This window comes from Musca autumnalis, unplaced genomic scaffold (assembly GCF_047663935.1).
Source record: "Musca autumnalis isolate F117 unplaced genomic scaffold, ASM4766393v1 scaffold_2, whole genome shotgun sequence".
NCBI lineage: Eukaryota > Metazoa > Arthropoda > Insecta > Diptera > Muscidae > Musca > Musca autumnalis.
Window position 1 is genome coordinate 164,296,361 of NW_027411755.1, and position 16,413 is coordinate 164,312,773.

At 34.6% G+C, this 16,413-nt stretch overlaps 1 protein-coding gene across 21 annotated transcripts in view; it reads right to left on the bottom strand.

The window, feature by feature from the left end:
* Pde11 (Phosphodiesterase 11) overlaps nt 1–16,413 on the bottom strand; it is a 346,062-nt gene that overhangs the window by 234,339 nt on the left and 95,310 nt on the right. For 5 of the 21 annotated variants that reach the window (XM_073969726.1, XM_073969736.1, XM_073969725.1 and 2 more), the window contains exon 1: nt 9,893–10,404. The exons of 3 other annotated variants lie outside the window; for them this stretch is intronic. Coding sequence is in view for 2 of the 18 variants with exons in the window: in XM_073969739.1 (XP_073825840.1) it covers nt 9,712–9,745 (34 nt within the window). In the remaining 16 variants the exon portion in view is untranslated. Of the gene's footprint in view, nt 1–9,687; nt 10,612–16,413 lie in introns of those variants that run through there. 13 more of the 21 variants (XM_073969740.1, XM_073969733.1, XM_073969723.1 and 10 more) reach the window with 6 other exon arrangements.

Genomic DNA, 16,413 nt, shown 5'->3' on the forward strand with positions numbered 1-16,413 from the left:
TGATATAATTTACATGCGATGGGGTGTATCTTTAATTAGATGATGTGAAAAAAGTATAGAAAGTTTTTTAATGGGGAAATGAGAATAGAATTTATTCTGATTGATTTCTAGGGAAATGCTACTGACACTAGGGATACATAACACTGTACAACACATAAAATAATTACAGGTAAAATCGTGCAGATTATGAAAGAGCAACGAAAAATAGTAGACACGTGTATCGGGATTTTGAAAGTTTACATCGGGGGGTAACCTCAACAGGGGGTCCGATATTTCGCTTTGTGAACTGTTTTGTAAATATTCGGAGTAAGATTCCTCGTAATCCTTGCAATTTAGGTATATAGTGTCGTTGGCAATATTATTGAGAAAGTATGTCATACGGCCAAAATGTGCCTCAACGAAATACTGGTTTTAGACCCCAAGTATGTTTGGACGAAATCCGTTTCAGGAATATATATAGTAATGCCCGTCCGTCTGTCTGTCTTTCTGGCTGGCAGGAGCGCATGATAAATCTAAAACGAATGAGTCATGCATGAAACTTAGTTTCAGTTCGAAGATGAGCCATATCGGTCTACTCCTTCAGGAACCTCCCCCACAAAAGTTCGAAAATGTTTGGAAAATTTGTGCGCACGATAACTCCCGAAGGCAGTAACGGATTTGGTTCGTATTTTACACATCGTAATATTCCTACGAGTCATAGGTTCGAATATGGACTATATATTTCAAGGCCTTCAGGTGCCTCCCACATGGCAAAAAAAAAAAATGCAGTTTAAGGACTGCTTTCGAATCGCTTTTATCTTTGTTCTAACAACGTGTATTCGTTGCCCCTAATAGGAATGTGCAAGTTTTTTCAGGAGCAAGTCCATACTTCCTGAGAAAATAGCCCGAAAGCTGTAAAACCCCTATGGCACGAACGGATCAGCCGATTCGGTCCAAAATTGCAATTTACACAGACTGAGGGTATATCTCTGTCGTTTAAGCCCACTGATACTTTTTTACTTGTTTTACATTTAGCCAATTTTTCGGTTCCAGAACTTTTTTAACCAATGCGGTAGTTAAATGTCATCACAATTAAAAATGTCAGATAAAATTTTGACTGCTACTTTAAGGGATTTTTAACATTACTTCTATGTGTCCCCTGTAATAACGACTATGGAATTGTTTTCACTTTGAAATTAAATGACATAAATAAATATAATTTTGAAAGCTTTAGAACAATTTCTCCCTCTCTCTCTCCCCATCTAAACTACTAACACACTTTTAGTTTATTATCCCCAAACTATGGAGATTTTTTACCTGAAATGATATGCGAAAAAACCAGCTTATCTTTTTTTTCATTTGCAAGCAGAGTTTAATTATTATTATTATATTTTATTTTGTTTCCAGTTTTTGTTGTTGTTATTTGTTACTCATTGTCGTGTGGTGTTTTGGAGAACACCTACCAAATGCCAAATTGATAACGTTGATAATTTGTTTTCCATTCAACTTCAACATTCTACGTAGTTTGGCAATGGCAGAAAGTAACACTCATTTTACACGTGAGCAACTTTAATGAAGCACCGTATCTTTTCTACGTTATATGTATCTATATATATAAAAGAGCTTAGTGAGTGAGTGACTGAGTGACTGAGTGACTGACATATCATCGCCCAGACGAAACCGCTGATGCTAGAAAGCTGAAATTTTGACTGTGGGTTGCTGTCGGTGTGTAGGGGTGAGATAAGGCTGGGTTTTTGGAAATTCGACCTAGAAGGGTACGAAAAGTACTAAAAGGTACTAAATATGGTACCCTTTGTATTAGGCAAACGCGAAGAGCTAGCATTCTGAAATTTGGAATGAGGGTAACTGATGGAGAGATAGAAAGATGTACCAAAGGGTTTTGGGAAATTCGACCTCTAAGTGTACGAAAAGTACTAAATTTAGTACCAATTGTATATTTTGAACGGGTTTAGCTAGAAACTTGGAATTTGGTATGGAAATGAAGGTTGAGAAGTGGTGTTTATAAAAGGAAATGGTTTGTGAAATTCGTACTCATGTGTACGAAAAGTACTAAATGGTACTAAATTTAGTACAATTTGGATTTGAGTGAACGGATAGAGATGGAAACCTGAAATGTGGATTCAAGATAACTGTTAGAGTGTAGGATTGAGATATGGAGGTAGTTTTGGAAATTCGTAGTTATGTGTACTAAATTGTACTAAATTTGGTACAATTTGAATTTGTGTGAACGGATAGAGCTGTACTCTTGAAATTTGGAATAAAGATTACTGTTTGGAGTACACGATTGAAGTAGTTTTGGATATCCACACTTATTGGTACGAAAATCACAAAATGGTACTAAATATGGTACAATTTGGATTTGTGTTAACGGATTGGGTTGGGATCCTGAAATTTGGAATTAAAATTATTGTTGGAGTAAAGAATTGAGGTAGTTTTGGAAATTTGTACTGATTTCCACAAAAAGTACTAAGATCTAGAATTCTGAAATTTGAAATGGGGGTAACTGATGGAGAGTTAGAAAGATGTACAAAGGGGTTTTTGGAAATTCGACCTCTAAGTGTACAAAAAGTACTAATTTTTGTACGAATTGTATATTGTTAAGGTATGGAAATAAAGGTTGGGAAGTGGTGTTTATAAAAGGCAATGGCACTCATGTGTACGAAAAGTTCTAAATGGTACTAAAATTTAGTACAATTTGGATTTGGGTGAACAATTAGTGCGGGAATTCTGAAATTTGGAATGTGGGTCACTGATGGAGATTTAGAAAGATGTACCAAAGAGTTTTTGGAAATTCGACCTATAAGTGTACTAATAGTTACTAAATTTAGTGTCAGTTGTATATTTTCAACTCATATAGCTAGAATCCTGGAATTTGGTATGGAAATCAAGGTTGGAAAGTGGTGTTTATAGAAGGAAATGGTTAAGGAAATTCGTACTCATGTGCACGAAAAGTTCTAAATGGTACTAAATTTAGTACAATTTGGATTTGGGTGATTACTGTTGGAGTATAGGATTGCGGTAGTTTTGGAAATTCGTACTTATGTGTACGAAAAGCACTAAACTGTTCTAAATTTGGTACAATTTGGATTTGGGTGAACGGATAGAGCTGCAAACCGGAAATTTAGAATTACGATTACTGTTGTAGGGTAGGATTGAGTTATGGAAATAGCTTTGAAAAATTGTACTTATGTGTACGAAAAGTATTAAACGGTAATAAATTTGGTATAATTTACATTAGGGTGAACGGATAGACCTGGGAACCTAGAATTTATAATAATAATTACTGTTGGAGTGCAGGATTGAGGTAGTTTTGGAAATTCGTACTTACGTGTACGAAACGTATTGTGAAATTTGGAATTATGATTACTTTTGCGTGGAGGATTGCGACAGATTTCGGAAATTCGTTCTTATGTGCACAAAATACTTTTTGTACACATAAGTACGAATTTCCGAATGGTACTAATTTTGGTACCATTTGGATATGGGTACAATATGGTACAATTTCGAGGGGAGGATTGAAATAGTTATTGAAATTCGAACTTTCGTTAGAAAAGTATTAAATGGTATACGAATAACGGTGGAATTCTGAAATTTGGTATTATAGACGCTGTTGGTGTGTAGGGTTGAGATAAGTGAACGAAAATTAGTAAACGCCACAAAATTTGGTTAAAATTGTTCAGATGAAATTGTATATAAGTATCGCGGTTGGGATATAACGATGTTATTTTTGAAACGTTTACCTATTATAAGTACTAAATTTGGTTGTTTTTTGGTGTTCAGATAAGGAGTTTTTGAAATGCATACAAATCCTGAAATTAGGTATGGAGGTCGCTAAGGACTGAATTATTGAGTTGGTATTGGAAATGCAGGAATTTTATGGTTTGCGCAAAGTCCAAAGTGCAATAAATTTGGTATTGAGCTAAGGAGAAGTTGTCAGTTTCACTGTTAGAGGTGTTAGTACAATAAGTGTACTAGAAGTATTAAATAGTACTAAATATTGAAGCACTGGTATTGAAAATGTCTATAAAAATCCGCTTTTAAAATGTATGCAAAGCTTCTGCATGTAATACCATGGAGTTTTAAAATTGTATCGAATAGTGTGCTAATGCTTTCATGTTAACGCGAAGGTGGTTTCTAAATTTTACACTGAAATCAAACAGTCAACGTACCTTTTGAACAAATTTTTTTCTTTTTTTATTCTGAACGTTTTAGTAGAAGGTTTACAAGAAGGTTTTTATCCCCTGTGAACAAAAAGGGCTAAATTAGAATGTGTAAAAAATAACTGTTATAGGGGCCATCTCAAACAAAGCGTGTGCATTAAGTAACATTTTTTTGACTAAAGGTTTTCTAGATTTTGATATCAAAAATGCCTAAATTACAGCTACTGGAATGGAATTTAAAATGGGTATTTTTTTTTGGAAATTCGAACATAAAGTATATGAACAGTACTTAAAAGAAATGAAATATCAATTAAAATATGTATTAGTACATCAACATTTTCAGTGACCACCATTTTCATATGAAATATTGTTTATTTGTATATTATTCCCTTTCCGCATACGAAGTAGCGGGCATTTTGCTAGTAACTTATATTTTTGTTATCACTATATTGCGTGATGCGTTTATTGAAGTTAAATAAAGAATGTTAAAAAAAGAATGCTAAAAATTATTATTTTATTGCAACAATTCTATGATTCTTTTTTATGTAAAATATATTATTATTTGCATCTTAATTTTTTTGCTGTCTTCACCCTACACCAACTTGACATAAGTAAGAGACCAAGGTTTCAGATTATATAATTTGACGATACAAAACCGACTTGATTTTATAGATAATTTATTAGCCAGAAAAATTCTATAAAAGACCAGTAGCAACTAGTAGAAGTCAAGTTGGTCTTCTTCAGTAGTTTTTCTCGTAGAAGACCACAATATATTACATAGGTAGGTAATTTAATAAAATAGCGAAAACTTCGTGACGATCCGCTCAAAATTGCGACCTGTAGCGTGATTACAAATACTAGAAATAGAAATACCTGAAATAACGTCGTTAAGTTTAGCTGAGCCAAACTTTTTATGCCCTCCCTAAAATGGAACAATTGTTTTCCTTTCATTTGTGAAAATACTAAGCTCTTCTGCCACGTCAAGACTTATTCAGTTTCTTTTAAACAAGGTTATATACCAATAAGACATCGATGATTTCTACCCATTCAGAATCTGAAATACCATGTTGCTGTCATTCATTAGGATAATGTGTGTACAACATTAAAAATATGTAAAATCGGGAGGTACCTTCATATGGGGTATGTTTTGGTATATATACGAAACGGTACTAACTTTTAATTTTCTGTGTATAGGTTTTTTTCTCAGATAATTCGGTAGTAAAGTTTTTTAAAAGACTTAATATCAGGCGGTATCGTTTACCTTCCAATCTGAGAATCCCCTCTACGTAATTACGGCAACTTCGATCGGGAGGAACCTTTTTTAACAACCAGCAACTTAAATTAGAAATTGGAGCTATTTTGGTAGGAAAATGTAGCCGAAACTCCTCAAAGCAGTTAAAATCGTGAGGTACAAAAAAAAAACAAGTAAGAAAGTATACGTCAGCTGTGCTGACGGAGATATACTCTAAGCCTCTTAGAAGAAACAAGGATAATAATTATGCCGTATATAAAATATAATGATTGTGTATCACGTGTGTGCTTCAAAATACGTGGAATCTATAATCTATACGTGGAAATTATAATACCAATAAGTACTAACGGCGTTAAGTTCGACCGTACGAACTTGTTATACTCTCCACCACGAGTTATATTGAAGTAAAATGGAATATTGACGTCACAACCTTTAGAATTACGAGAGCTACCGTTACCGACAAATTTCATATGGAAAATTTTATACCCCAAATGAAGACTAAACACCAAATTTCAGCCAATTTGATGGAATATTATGGCAACAACTTTCAAAATACTGAAAATCGGGAGGTACCGTTCAATGGAGGCTATATGAAGGCGTGGACCATTACCGACAAAATTAGAGGGGAAAACGCCCAACGAACACCAAATACCAAATTTCAGCCACTTTGATGGATTATTGTGGCCATAACATTCAAAACACCGAAATTCGGGAGGTACCGTTCTATGGGGGCTATATAAAGGCGTGGACCTACCAATACCCACAAATTTCATATGGGAAGGTTTATACCCCAAATGATGACTAAACACCAAATTACAGCCATTTCGGCGTAATATTGAGGCCACAACCTTCAAAATACCGAAAATCGGGAGGTACCGTTCTATGGGGGCTATATGTAGGCGTGGACCAACACCAAAAAAATTCCGGGGGGAATGTTGTATACCCTCAGCGAAAACTAAGTACCAAACTTTAGCCATTTCGGAGGAATATTGAGGCCACAACCTCAATAGATGGTGTTCAGTTAAGGTTGAGAATTTCGTTTCTACTCCTTACATTCAAACATCGGGGGTGCCTCAGGGTAGCGTGTTAGGCCCGTTACTCTTTAACTTATTTATTAATGACATTTCGTCCTGCTTTAAAAAATCTAATTTTCTTCTTTACGCCGATGACCTAAAAATATTTCATAAAGTGGAGTCTTTTGCTGACATCTTAGATTTGCAGAATGACCTAGACAATGTTCTAAATTGGTGTTTGGAAAATAAGCTAACTTTAAATCTATCGAAATGCTTTCACTTATCGTTTTATAGATTAATAAATCCCATCCAATCTTCATTTAAAATTGGAAGCTGTGCCCTGAACAAATTGACATCAACTCGTGACCTTGGAGTAGTTTTTGACTGCTCGTTATCTTTTGTTCCACATATTGAGCACATAGTTTCTGAAGCATACAAAGCCCTTGCATTCATAAAAAGAAATTGCCATGAATTTTCTGATCCCTGCACTATTAAGTTGTTGTATACAAGTTTTGTTAGATCAAAGTTAGAATATGCTTCCATTGTCTGGGATCCTTGTCATATTTCGCATGTATCACGTATTGAGCGCATTCAAAAGCTTTTTACTAAGTTTGCTCTTAAATCACTCTTCCCCCTAAACCTCCCAACATATCGAACCAGATGTTTGGTATTGGGTTTACAGAGCCTAGATTGTCGAAGAAAATGTCAATCTGCCACATTTATTTATGATTTAATTAATAATCATGTTGATTCGCCAGAACTGTTGGCCTTAATTCCATTTTCTGTGCCGCCAAGAAGTTTAAGATATACCGATTTGTTCAACATTTCGTTGCATCGTACCAATTATGCTCAAAATGGTCCATTAACGCGTACCTTGTCAAGCTTAAACTATGTAAATATTAAGTTTCAAAAAGAAATGAAGCCCAGCATTGAATTTAGCACTTCAAAACAGGTATTTAAATCAACAATTTATTTTGCTTTTCAACAATAATATTGTAATCTTAGTCTGTAAGGAATTGAATTTTCCATTGACTATAATAAATAAATACCGAAAATCGGGAGGTACCGTTCTATGGGGGCTATATTGAGGCCACAACCTAAAAATACCGAAAATTGGGTGATGCCGTTATATGGGTACTATATCAAAACGTGGACCGATATAGCCCATTTGCAATACCAATCATCCTAGGAGTAATATAAACTTCTATACCAAATTACAAAGCTCTATCTTAAAAATTGCGAGCTGTATCTTGATTTCAACAGACGGACGGACAGACGGACATGGTTATAACGACTTGGAATTTTACCCTGACCAAGAATATATATACTTTATAGGGTCTCCGATGAATATTTCGATGTTTTACAAACAGAATGAATAAATTAATTATACCCTCCATATAATGGTGGAGGGTATAAAAAGGGTCTATGGAAGCGCCCTTTCTTTTAGCACCCTTTCATTCTGAAGGGTTTACTCTGGAAGAAAATTGAACCGTTGTAATAGGGACCGTGAGAACAAACAACAAAACTTCAAACAGATTCGAGACGAGTCTTCAAACTGCACTTATCCCAAATTCTGTATCCTGTTAGTTATCTTGCGAATTTGCCATTTTAGTCGGGGCCGTCAGTGTTTCTTGGAGCTTTTTGGTCATTATCTCAGGAAGTATGGACATGCCACCGCAAGAAGAACCTGCTGAAAAAAAATCAAAACGATCCGAGAGGTTGTCTTAAACTGCAGTTTTCCAAAATTGTATGTTGAAGGTACCCGAAAGAGTGAAACGATATAGTTCATATTTGAATCCGATCTACCTATATCTAGAAGGTATAATACAATTGCTCTCTTCGAGAGTTATCGTTCACAACATTTCACAGAAAATTTTTTAACGTTTGTGGGGATGATACGCCGATAAACTAAGTTTGGGCAAAGTATTAGGAAGAGTAAATTTTGAACCGAATCGGTTGATCCATTTTAGAGTTATGGTGCGCACCAGCCAGCCAGACAAACGGACGGACATAGCTAAATCGGCTCCAAATTGTCTGAAACGCATTTCGTCAAAACATACTTGGGATCTAAAACTACTATTTCGATGAGGCACATTTTAGTTCGTATTAAAGTATACATACCTTCTTGAACGTAAAGGCTGAGGGTATAAGCTAAAATCCCCCAAAATACCGAAAATCAGGCAATACAGTTCTATAGGGGATATAACAAAAAGTAGACCTATACCGACAATTGTTCAGCAGGAATGTTCCATTCAACCAATGGAGACTAAATTTAGCTAAAAACATTTTTTATAAGGAGGCGGTGCAGTAAGTGCATTGTCCCAATTTGAACTTCTATATCTCTAAAATGATAAAACCTACAAAAATATCAAAAAGTCAATCTGGTAGAGAATTTCACAGCTACAATATTTTCTCTAATCCCATTTCGATAGGACTTGCGGATTCCAAGTAAAATCGTGAAAAATTTAAAAAACTGTAAAAATGTGAACTTTGATTGTGGTTCATTTAAAAAGCGCTCCGGCGATTTTTTTGTTTTTTGATTATTCTAATCTATGAACACTGTAGTCTCAGAATCCGCAAAAACTTTCCAGGTGTAAGCTCCTTTCATTTAAAGTTGGTCCAAGAGCACAACAACCGATAAAAATACATTTTTTTGTCACAAAAATATACATGGATATAGGATTTTACTAGAGTTGCCTTTGTTGAACCTGTCACGGTGTTGCAATGATTAGCATTCCCGTTTTACACTTGGAATCCCGTGCAAAAAATCCCTCAGGGCTAAAAACATTTCTACAAAAATTTCGATATGAGAGTAGATTTGTGTATAACATTTATATAACGATACGACCAGATTTCAGATTTCATTTTAATCTTTAAAAAATAGAGTGTCGGCTAAAATTAAGCAATTTATAGAATTTAGCAATATAAAATACAAATCTTAGAATCTTTTTCCACTTTAAAATAATTTCTTTTAAATTCATCCGAAATTATACTCAAATTGACAACATGTTTTTCTGCGAATTTAGTCAACTTAATTAATATAATTTCGATTAATTAAATTGATCAAATGTACTATATTAGGGCAACACATAATCCGACGACTTCTCATAAGTTTCGGAAACTTAAAACAGTTGTGATTATGTGTTTGTCCATTTAATGGAAAACATAAATATTGGTGTAGGATATAAAGTAGTCAGAACTAGTATTGAAATGCTTAGTGCACATTTGTTTATAAATATATTATTAAATTTTTATTGCTCACTTTGAAACACATGTTTTAAAATACCTTTAATTGATATCATATATTTTAATTTCTGCATAAGAAATATATCACTAATATTTTGTAAGATATTAAATAATTATTTTTTAACTTGGTTTTTTAAAGGTTATTATATTAAATAATTTTCTCATAATTTATCTTATCTCCATATTATAATTTACATTTAGATGCACATATTTTTATTTACATTTTTGTTATATTAAATTTTTTTTAAGGAAAATTTATTTTATTTGCATTTGTTTTGTTTTATTACACATTTGCTTTTACACCAACAACCAACCAACTGCTGTTCGGCGGCTGCATATCAAGAAATTTTCGAAACAAAAAACAGAACCGTAGCGAACGAACACACACAATTTAAATCACACGCGCAAATTGTATTTACATGGTTTTATTTCACACTTGATAAGAATATTTTTTTTTTTTTTATTTGCTTTTTTTTATTATTTTCTGATTTCAAAATTGAAAGAATTTTTCGTTTCGTTTTTTTACATTTATTTTTTATTCGCTTGTGATTCAATTTGATGATAGGTTATTTTTTGGTTAATTTCTTCTATCTTTCTCTTGTTGTTGGATTTTTTTGGGGAATTTCTCGTTTTTATTTATTCTTTAATAATTTTTTTAAATTCTCGTCGCGACGTTTCACTTTAGATTTTTCAAGTCAGCACGACCGTACTCTACGAAGATCTCAGCGATACTGAAAATATGAGCACGACGGGCACCCAAAACACACAAATGCGGATAATAGTGCATTTGCAAAAGTTTCTGTTTTCGTTTTATTTTTTGATTGTTTGTTTTTTCTTCATTTTCTTCATTGTCATCATCGTATTTCATTTGCCTTACTTTCTCATCTATTTTATTCTTCTCTCGTTTTGACGTTTCGTTCTGTGTTTATGTTTTAATTCTACGGCGAAATTATCTATCTGTGGTATTTGTTTTCAGTTCTAAATGAAAAGATACCATAAGCCAAAGTGAGGCAGAGAACATTTTTGGGTCTCTCTTGCAGCGTTGTCAGTATTGGGGATTTTTCCCCAAATTGGGGAATTTTTATTTGAAATGGGGAAAAAATTTTCGACTTGGGGAATGGGGAAAATTTTGAGGAAATCTGAAAAATATTTGGGGATTTTTGGGGAATTTCTTTTTTGACTAATTACTTCAGATTATCTGTTATGGAATTCTGTAACTCATATTTTGAGTTACCGACAAAAATTAATAAAATTAACAATAACACCCTTGCTATCGGTAGAATTCTACGACTACTATTTATGGGTCGTTAACTTACGACAAATATCGTTAATTGCCGAAGTTATAAGCATTTTAAAGTTACCGATTTTTGTCGGTAACCCGAAAAATATGCTACAGAATTCCACTACTGGGACTCAATTCTTGTTCTATGAAAATTTGAAATGAAAACTTTTATAAAGGAAATAAATGCCAAATGAAAAATTGTATAAAGGAAATATTTTTCATTTCAAATTTTCATAGAACAAGAATCCAGCCCCTGAACTTTTTTAATTTCGGTAAGTGAATAGTAGTAGCCCACGCGTGGCGCACAAATAACAGGCGTCATATACTAACTGGTCACAGTTGTAATACCCAGCAAAAGTTTGCATTCGCGGATACAGTTGAATCACTACAAGTGTACAGTATAAGTGCCGTTGGAGTACATCTTTTTCTATGAATTCACTTATGAATTTTACAAGGGAGCGCGCAGCTAGGATGCACTCCATTTTCGATCCAAATCACAGCTTTTAATGTAGTGTTTTGGATTGAATTTAAAGGCACTCTACGGATAGCATTTTTAGTCAGTCTAAATATGCAATAAAAATGCAAGTCATTGCGAAATATCCCAGAATAAATAAAATGCATTTATTATTGCTGCATAAAACAATAATACAAAGAACTTTATTATATAAACACAATCAATTACATTTGAGTTTACTTTCTCCGTTCTCCAAATAACCCAAGCGCATCTAATTTTCCTTCATCATCCTAAAGGTTTTTTATGTTGCCTTCCCATCACTAGTTCAGATTTCGACATGGACTCCAACGGCACTCCACTCCATTAAAAATGTCCGTCTCGTGAATTACCGCAAAATTTGTTCGCAACTTAAGTTTTTATTTCTTTATTTTATAACAAGTTCTTAGAAATGTATACACTCTCTCTCATTTTTAGAATAAATGTAGGGATCTCTAAAGCAACTGCTTATAAATTGTATCCAACGGAGTGCATTTTTCATAACTCCGTGTGGACTGCATCGAAGGATGTTGTGAAATCATAACTCCACATGCACAACTTCTAAAATTTTTTGCTGCGTACAAATATGCATTTTTGTAAAACTTACAAGCAATTTTACGCTGATATTTGCAGCAATTTTGAACCATATTTAATGATATGAATTTCAATAGCAGTTATTTGTTGAAAAATGTTTGGGGATTTTTTTGAGGAAATTCAATAAAATCTGGGGAATTTTGGGGAAAAGTTTTGGACAAGTTGGGGAAAAGAGGTCAAAAAATACTGGCAACGCTGTTGGGGGTAGCATATTTCGCCGCTCTCCATTTTCTGCTGCTGTTGCTTATGGCAGGAGGAGGCATTGTGACTCACAAGAGAGCCAATGTGCTCTAAGTGAGCGTAAATTTGTTATCGCTCACAGCCTGTGTAGATGCTAACACGTTGTGAACAACAACAAATTTACGCTCATTGAGAGCACAAGAGAGCAGCGTTGCCAGTATTTTTTGACCTCTTTTCCCCAACTTGTCCAAAACTTTTCCCCAAAATTCCCCAGATTTTATTGAATTTCCTCAAAAAAATCCCCAAACATTTTTCAACAAATAACTGCTATTGAAATTCATATCATTAAATATGGTTCAAAATTGCTGCAAATATCAGCGTAAAATTGCTTGTAAGTTTTACAAAAATGCATATTTGTACGCAGCAAAAAATTTTAGAAGTTGTGCATGTGGAGTTATGATTTCACAACATCCTTCGATGCAGTCCACACGGAGTTATGAAAAATGCACTCCGTTGGATACAATTTATAAGCAGTTGCTTTAGAGATCCCTACATTTATTCTAAAAATGAGAGAGAGTGTATACATTTCTAAGAACTTGTTATAAAATAAAGAAATAAAAACTTAAGTTGCGAACAAATTTTGCGGTAATTCACGAGACGGACATTTTTAATGGAGTGGAGTGCCGTTGGAGTCCATGTCGAAATCTGAACTAGTGATGGGAAGGCAACATAAAAAACCTTTAGGATGATGAAGGAAAATTAGATGCGCTTGGGTTATTTGGAGAACGGAGAAAGTAAACTCAAATGTAATTGATTGTGTTTATATAATAAAGTTCTTTGTATTATTGTTTTATGCAGCAATAATAAATGCATTTTATTTATTCTGGGATATTTCGCAATGACTTGCATTTTTATTGCATATTTAGACTGACTAAAAATGCTATCCGTAGAGTGCCTTTAAATTCAATCCAAAACACTACATTAAAAGCTGTGATTTGGATCGAAAATGGAGTGCATCCTAGCTGCGCGCTCCCTTGTAAAATTCATAAGTGAATTCATAGAAAAAGATGTACTCCAACGGCACTTATACTGTACACTTGTAGTGATTCAACTGTATCCGCGAATGCAAACTTTTGCTGGGTATTACAACTGTGACCAGTTAGTATATGACGCCTGTTATTTGTGCGCCACGCGTGGGCTACTACTATTCACTTACCGAAATTAAAAAAGTTCAGGGGCTGGATTCTTGTTCTATGAAAATTTGAAATGAAAAATATTTCCTTTATACAATTTTTCATTTGGCATTTATTTCCTTTATAAAAGTTTTCATTTCAAATTTTCATAGAACAAGAATTGAGTCCCAGTAGTGGAATTCTGTAGCATATTTTTCGGGTTACCGACAAAAATCGGTAACTTTAAAATGCTTATAACTTCGGCAATTAACGATATTTGTCGTAAGTTAACGACCCATAAATAGTAGTCGTAGAATTCTACCGATAGCAAGGGTGTTATTGTTAATTTTATTAATTTTTGTCGGTAACTCAAAATATGAGTTACAGAATTCCATAACAGATAATCTGAAGTAATTAGTCAAAAAAGAAATTCCCCAAAAATCCCCAAATATTTTTCAGATTTCCTCAAAATTTTCCCCATTCCCCAAGTCGAAAATTTTTTCCCCATTTCAAATAAAAATTCCCCAATTTGGGGAAAAATCCCCAATACTGACAACGCTGACCCCCAATCCCCACCACAACAACAAGTGAAACCACAAAGAGAGAGCAATGTTAATAGATAGCCAGGGATGGAAGTTGTAACTTCACAAAACAGTCTTAAAAAACTCTGGGGTACAAAGACTACCAATGGAATTGTTTTTTAGTTAAGTCCATATTTGCTTTCGGAAATTTTCCTTGTCAGTTTTTCGGTGAGAGAGGGTGTTGAGAGGCAAAGGGTTACCATATACCTTACCTCTCTCTCCAGCAAACTGATAAATGCAGGAAGGAAAATTGCCTAATGTAAATATGGACTAACGACAGGAAATAGAAGGTCGATTTGTAACGCTCCTTTTTATTGGTAGGGGAAATTTTGAATCAAAAGTATAGCTACATATCTAAAGCATTCATCAATTATTAAAGGTATGGACAATTAAAACAAGTAACAAGTAAGAACGACGATAAGTTCGGCCGGGAAGAACTTGTTATACCTTCCACCACGAGTTGTATTGAAGTAAAAGGGAGCATTTAATTTCCTTTCGTTTATGAAGATGAATAAATACCAAATTTCAGCAATTTCGGTAAAACACAGTACCTAACCTTCAAAATACCGGAATTCGGAAGTTACCGTTCTATGGGGCTAAATCAAAACGTCGATCTATACCGACAAATTTCTGGCGGAAAGGTTTTAGACTCAAAGAAGACTAAATGCCAAATTTCCGATATTTCGGTAAGATAATGTAGCTAAAACCTAAAAAAACCGAAAATAATGAGGTTCACTTCTATGGGGGATATAAGAAGACATGGGCCTATACTGATAATTCTTTTCTGGATAATATTTTAACCCCATGGAGGACTAAATAACAAATTTCAGTCATTTCTGTGGGTTATTGACATCACAACCTTCAGAATGACGAAAATCGAAACATGGATTTATACCGACGAATTTCATACTGAGGCCACAACCTTCAAAATACCGAAAATCGGGAGCGGCAATATGAAGTCGCGGACCTATACGCACAAAATTCTGGTGGAAAGTTTTGTACCCCAAACGAAGGCTAAATACCAAATTTCAGCCATTTCGGTGAAATATTGAGGCCACCAACTTCAAAATACCGAAAATCGGTAGGTACCATCCTACGGTGGGCTATATTAAGGCGTGGACCTGTACCGACAAATTTCATATGGAAAGTTTTATACCCCAAATGAAGACTCAGCCATTTTGGTAGAATATTGACCCCACATTTTTTAAAATACTGAAAATCAGGAGGTACCATTCTATGGGGGCTATATTAAAGCGTGGACCTTTAGCGACAAATTTCATATGGGAAGTTTAGTACCCCAATCGAAGATTAAATACCAAATTTCAGCCATTTCGGTGGAATATTGAAGCCACAACCTTCAAAATACCGAAAATCGGGGAGTTCCGTTCTATGGGGTGCTATATTAAGGCGTAAACCTATACCCACAAAATTGTGGGGAAATGTTTTATATCCCCATCGAAGACTAAGTACCAATTTTCAGCCGTTTCTGTGTGATTATGAAGCTAAAACCTTCAAACTGCTGAAAATCGGGTGGTACCATTCTATGGGGGCTATATCAAAACGTGGACCGATATAGCCCAAACTTCTGTACCAAATTACAAAGCTCTATCTTCAAAATTGCGAGCTGTATCTTGATTTCAACAGACGGGACGGACAGACGGACATGGCTATACCGACTTAGAATTTTACCCTGATCAAGAATATATATACTTTATAGGGTCTCGGATGAATATTTCGAGGTGGAAGGGATGTATTTAGGGTCTTTTCAGAAATTTGTGGCCAACAAAAATGTGGATTAGGATTAAAGTTCAAAAGTGTTGCGGAGGAGGCAATTAAAGGAATTGTATAACTTTTGACCAGTATGCCAGTAAGCATGGACTTATCCAAGGAAAACATAATATCGCTATAAACAGGACCACAACGAACAGCATCGGTATACATTTCCAAAGGATCTTCGAACAGACCCAAAACTGCACTTAGACACAAATGTTGAACTTTTGCGGGAGAGGTAGCATAAGGATGGGACCGATATGAACCATTTTAAAAGTTAAACTAAATTTGGACAAAATATTAAGAGATTCAAAGTTTGGACCAAATTGGTTGTCCCGTTCAAGAGATATCGTGCATAACATTTTAGTGACATTTTTTGTAATTATTGGGGGGAAGTACCAAACTATGTTTGGATAAAATATGACGAAAGCCAAATTTTGGACCAAATCGGTTGATAAGTTCGAGAGTTATCGTGCCATCCACCACAAATGGTCCCATAGGTTTTTTTACACCTTTCAGGCTGTTTTCTCAAGAAGTATGAACTTACCCCTAAAAACGTGTACCGCAGTAATTGATGCAGCGATTCCAAATTGCTGCAACAAAAATCAAAGTCATTCGAGAGCAGGTCTTAAAGTGAACTTATCCGAAATTTTGTGTGGAAGGAAGGAAGGAG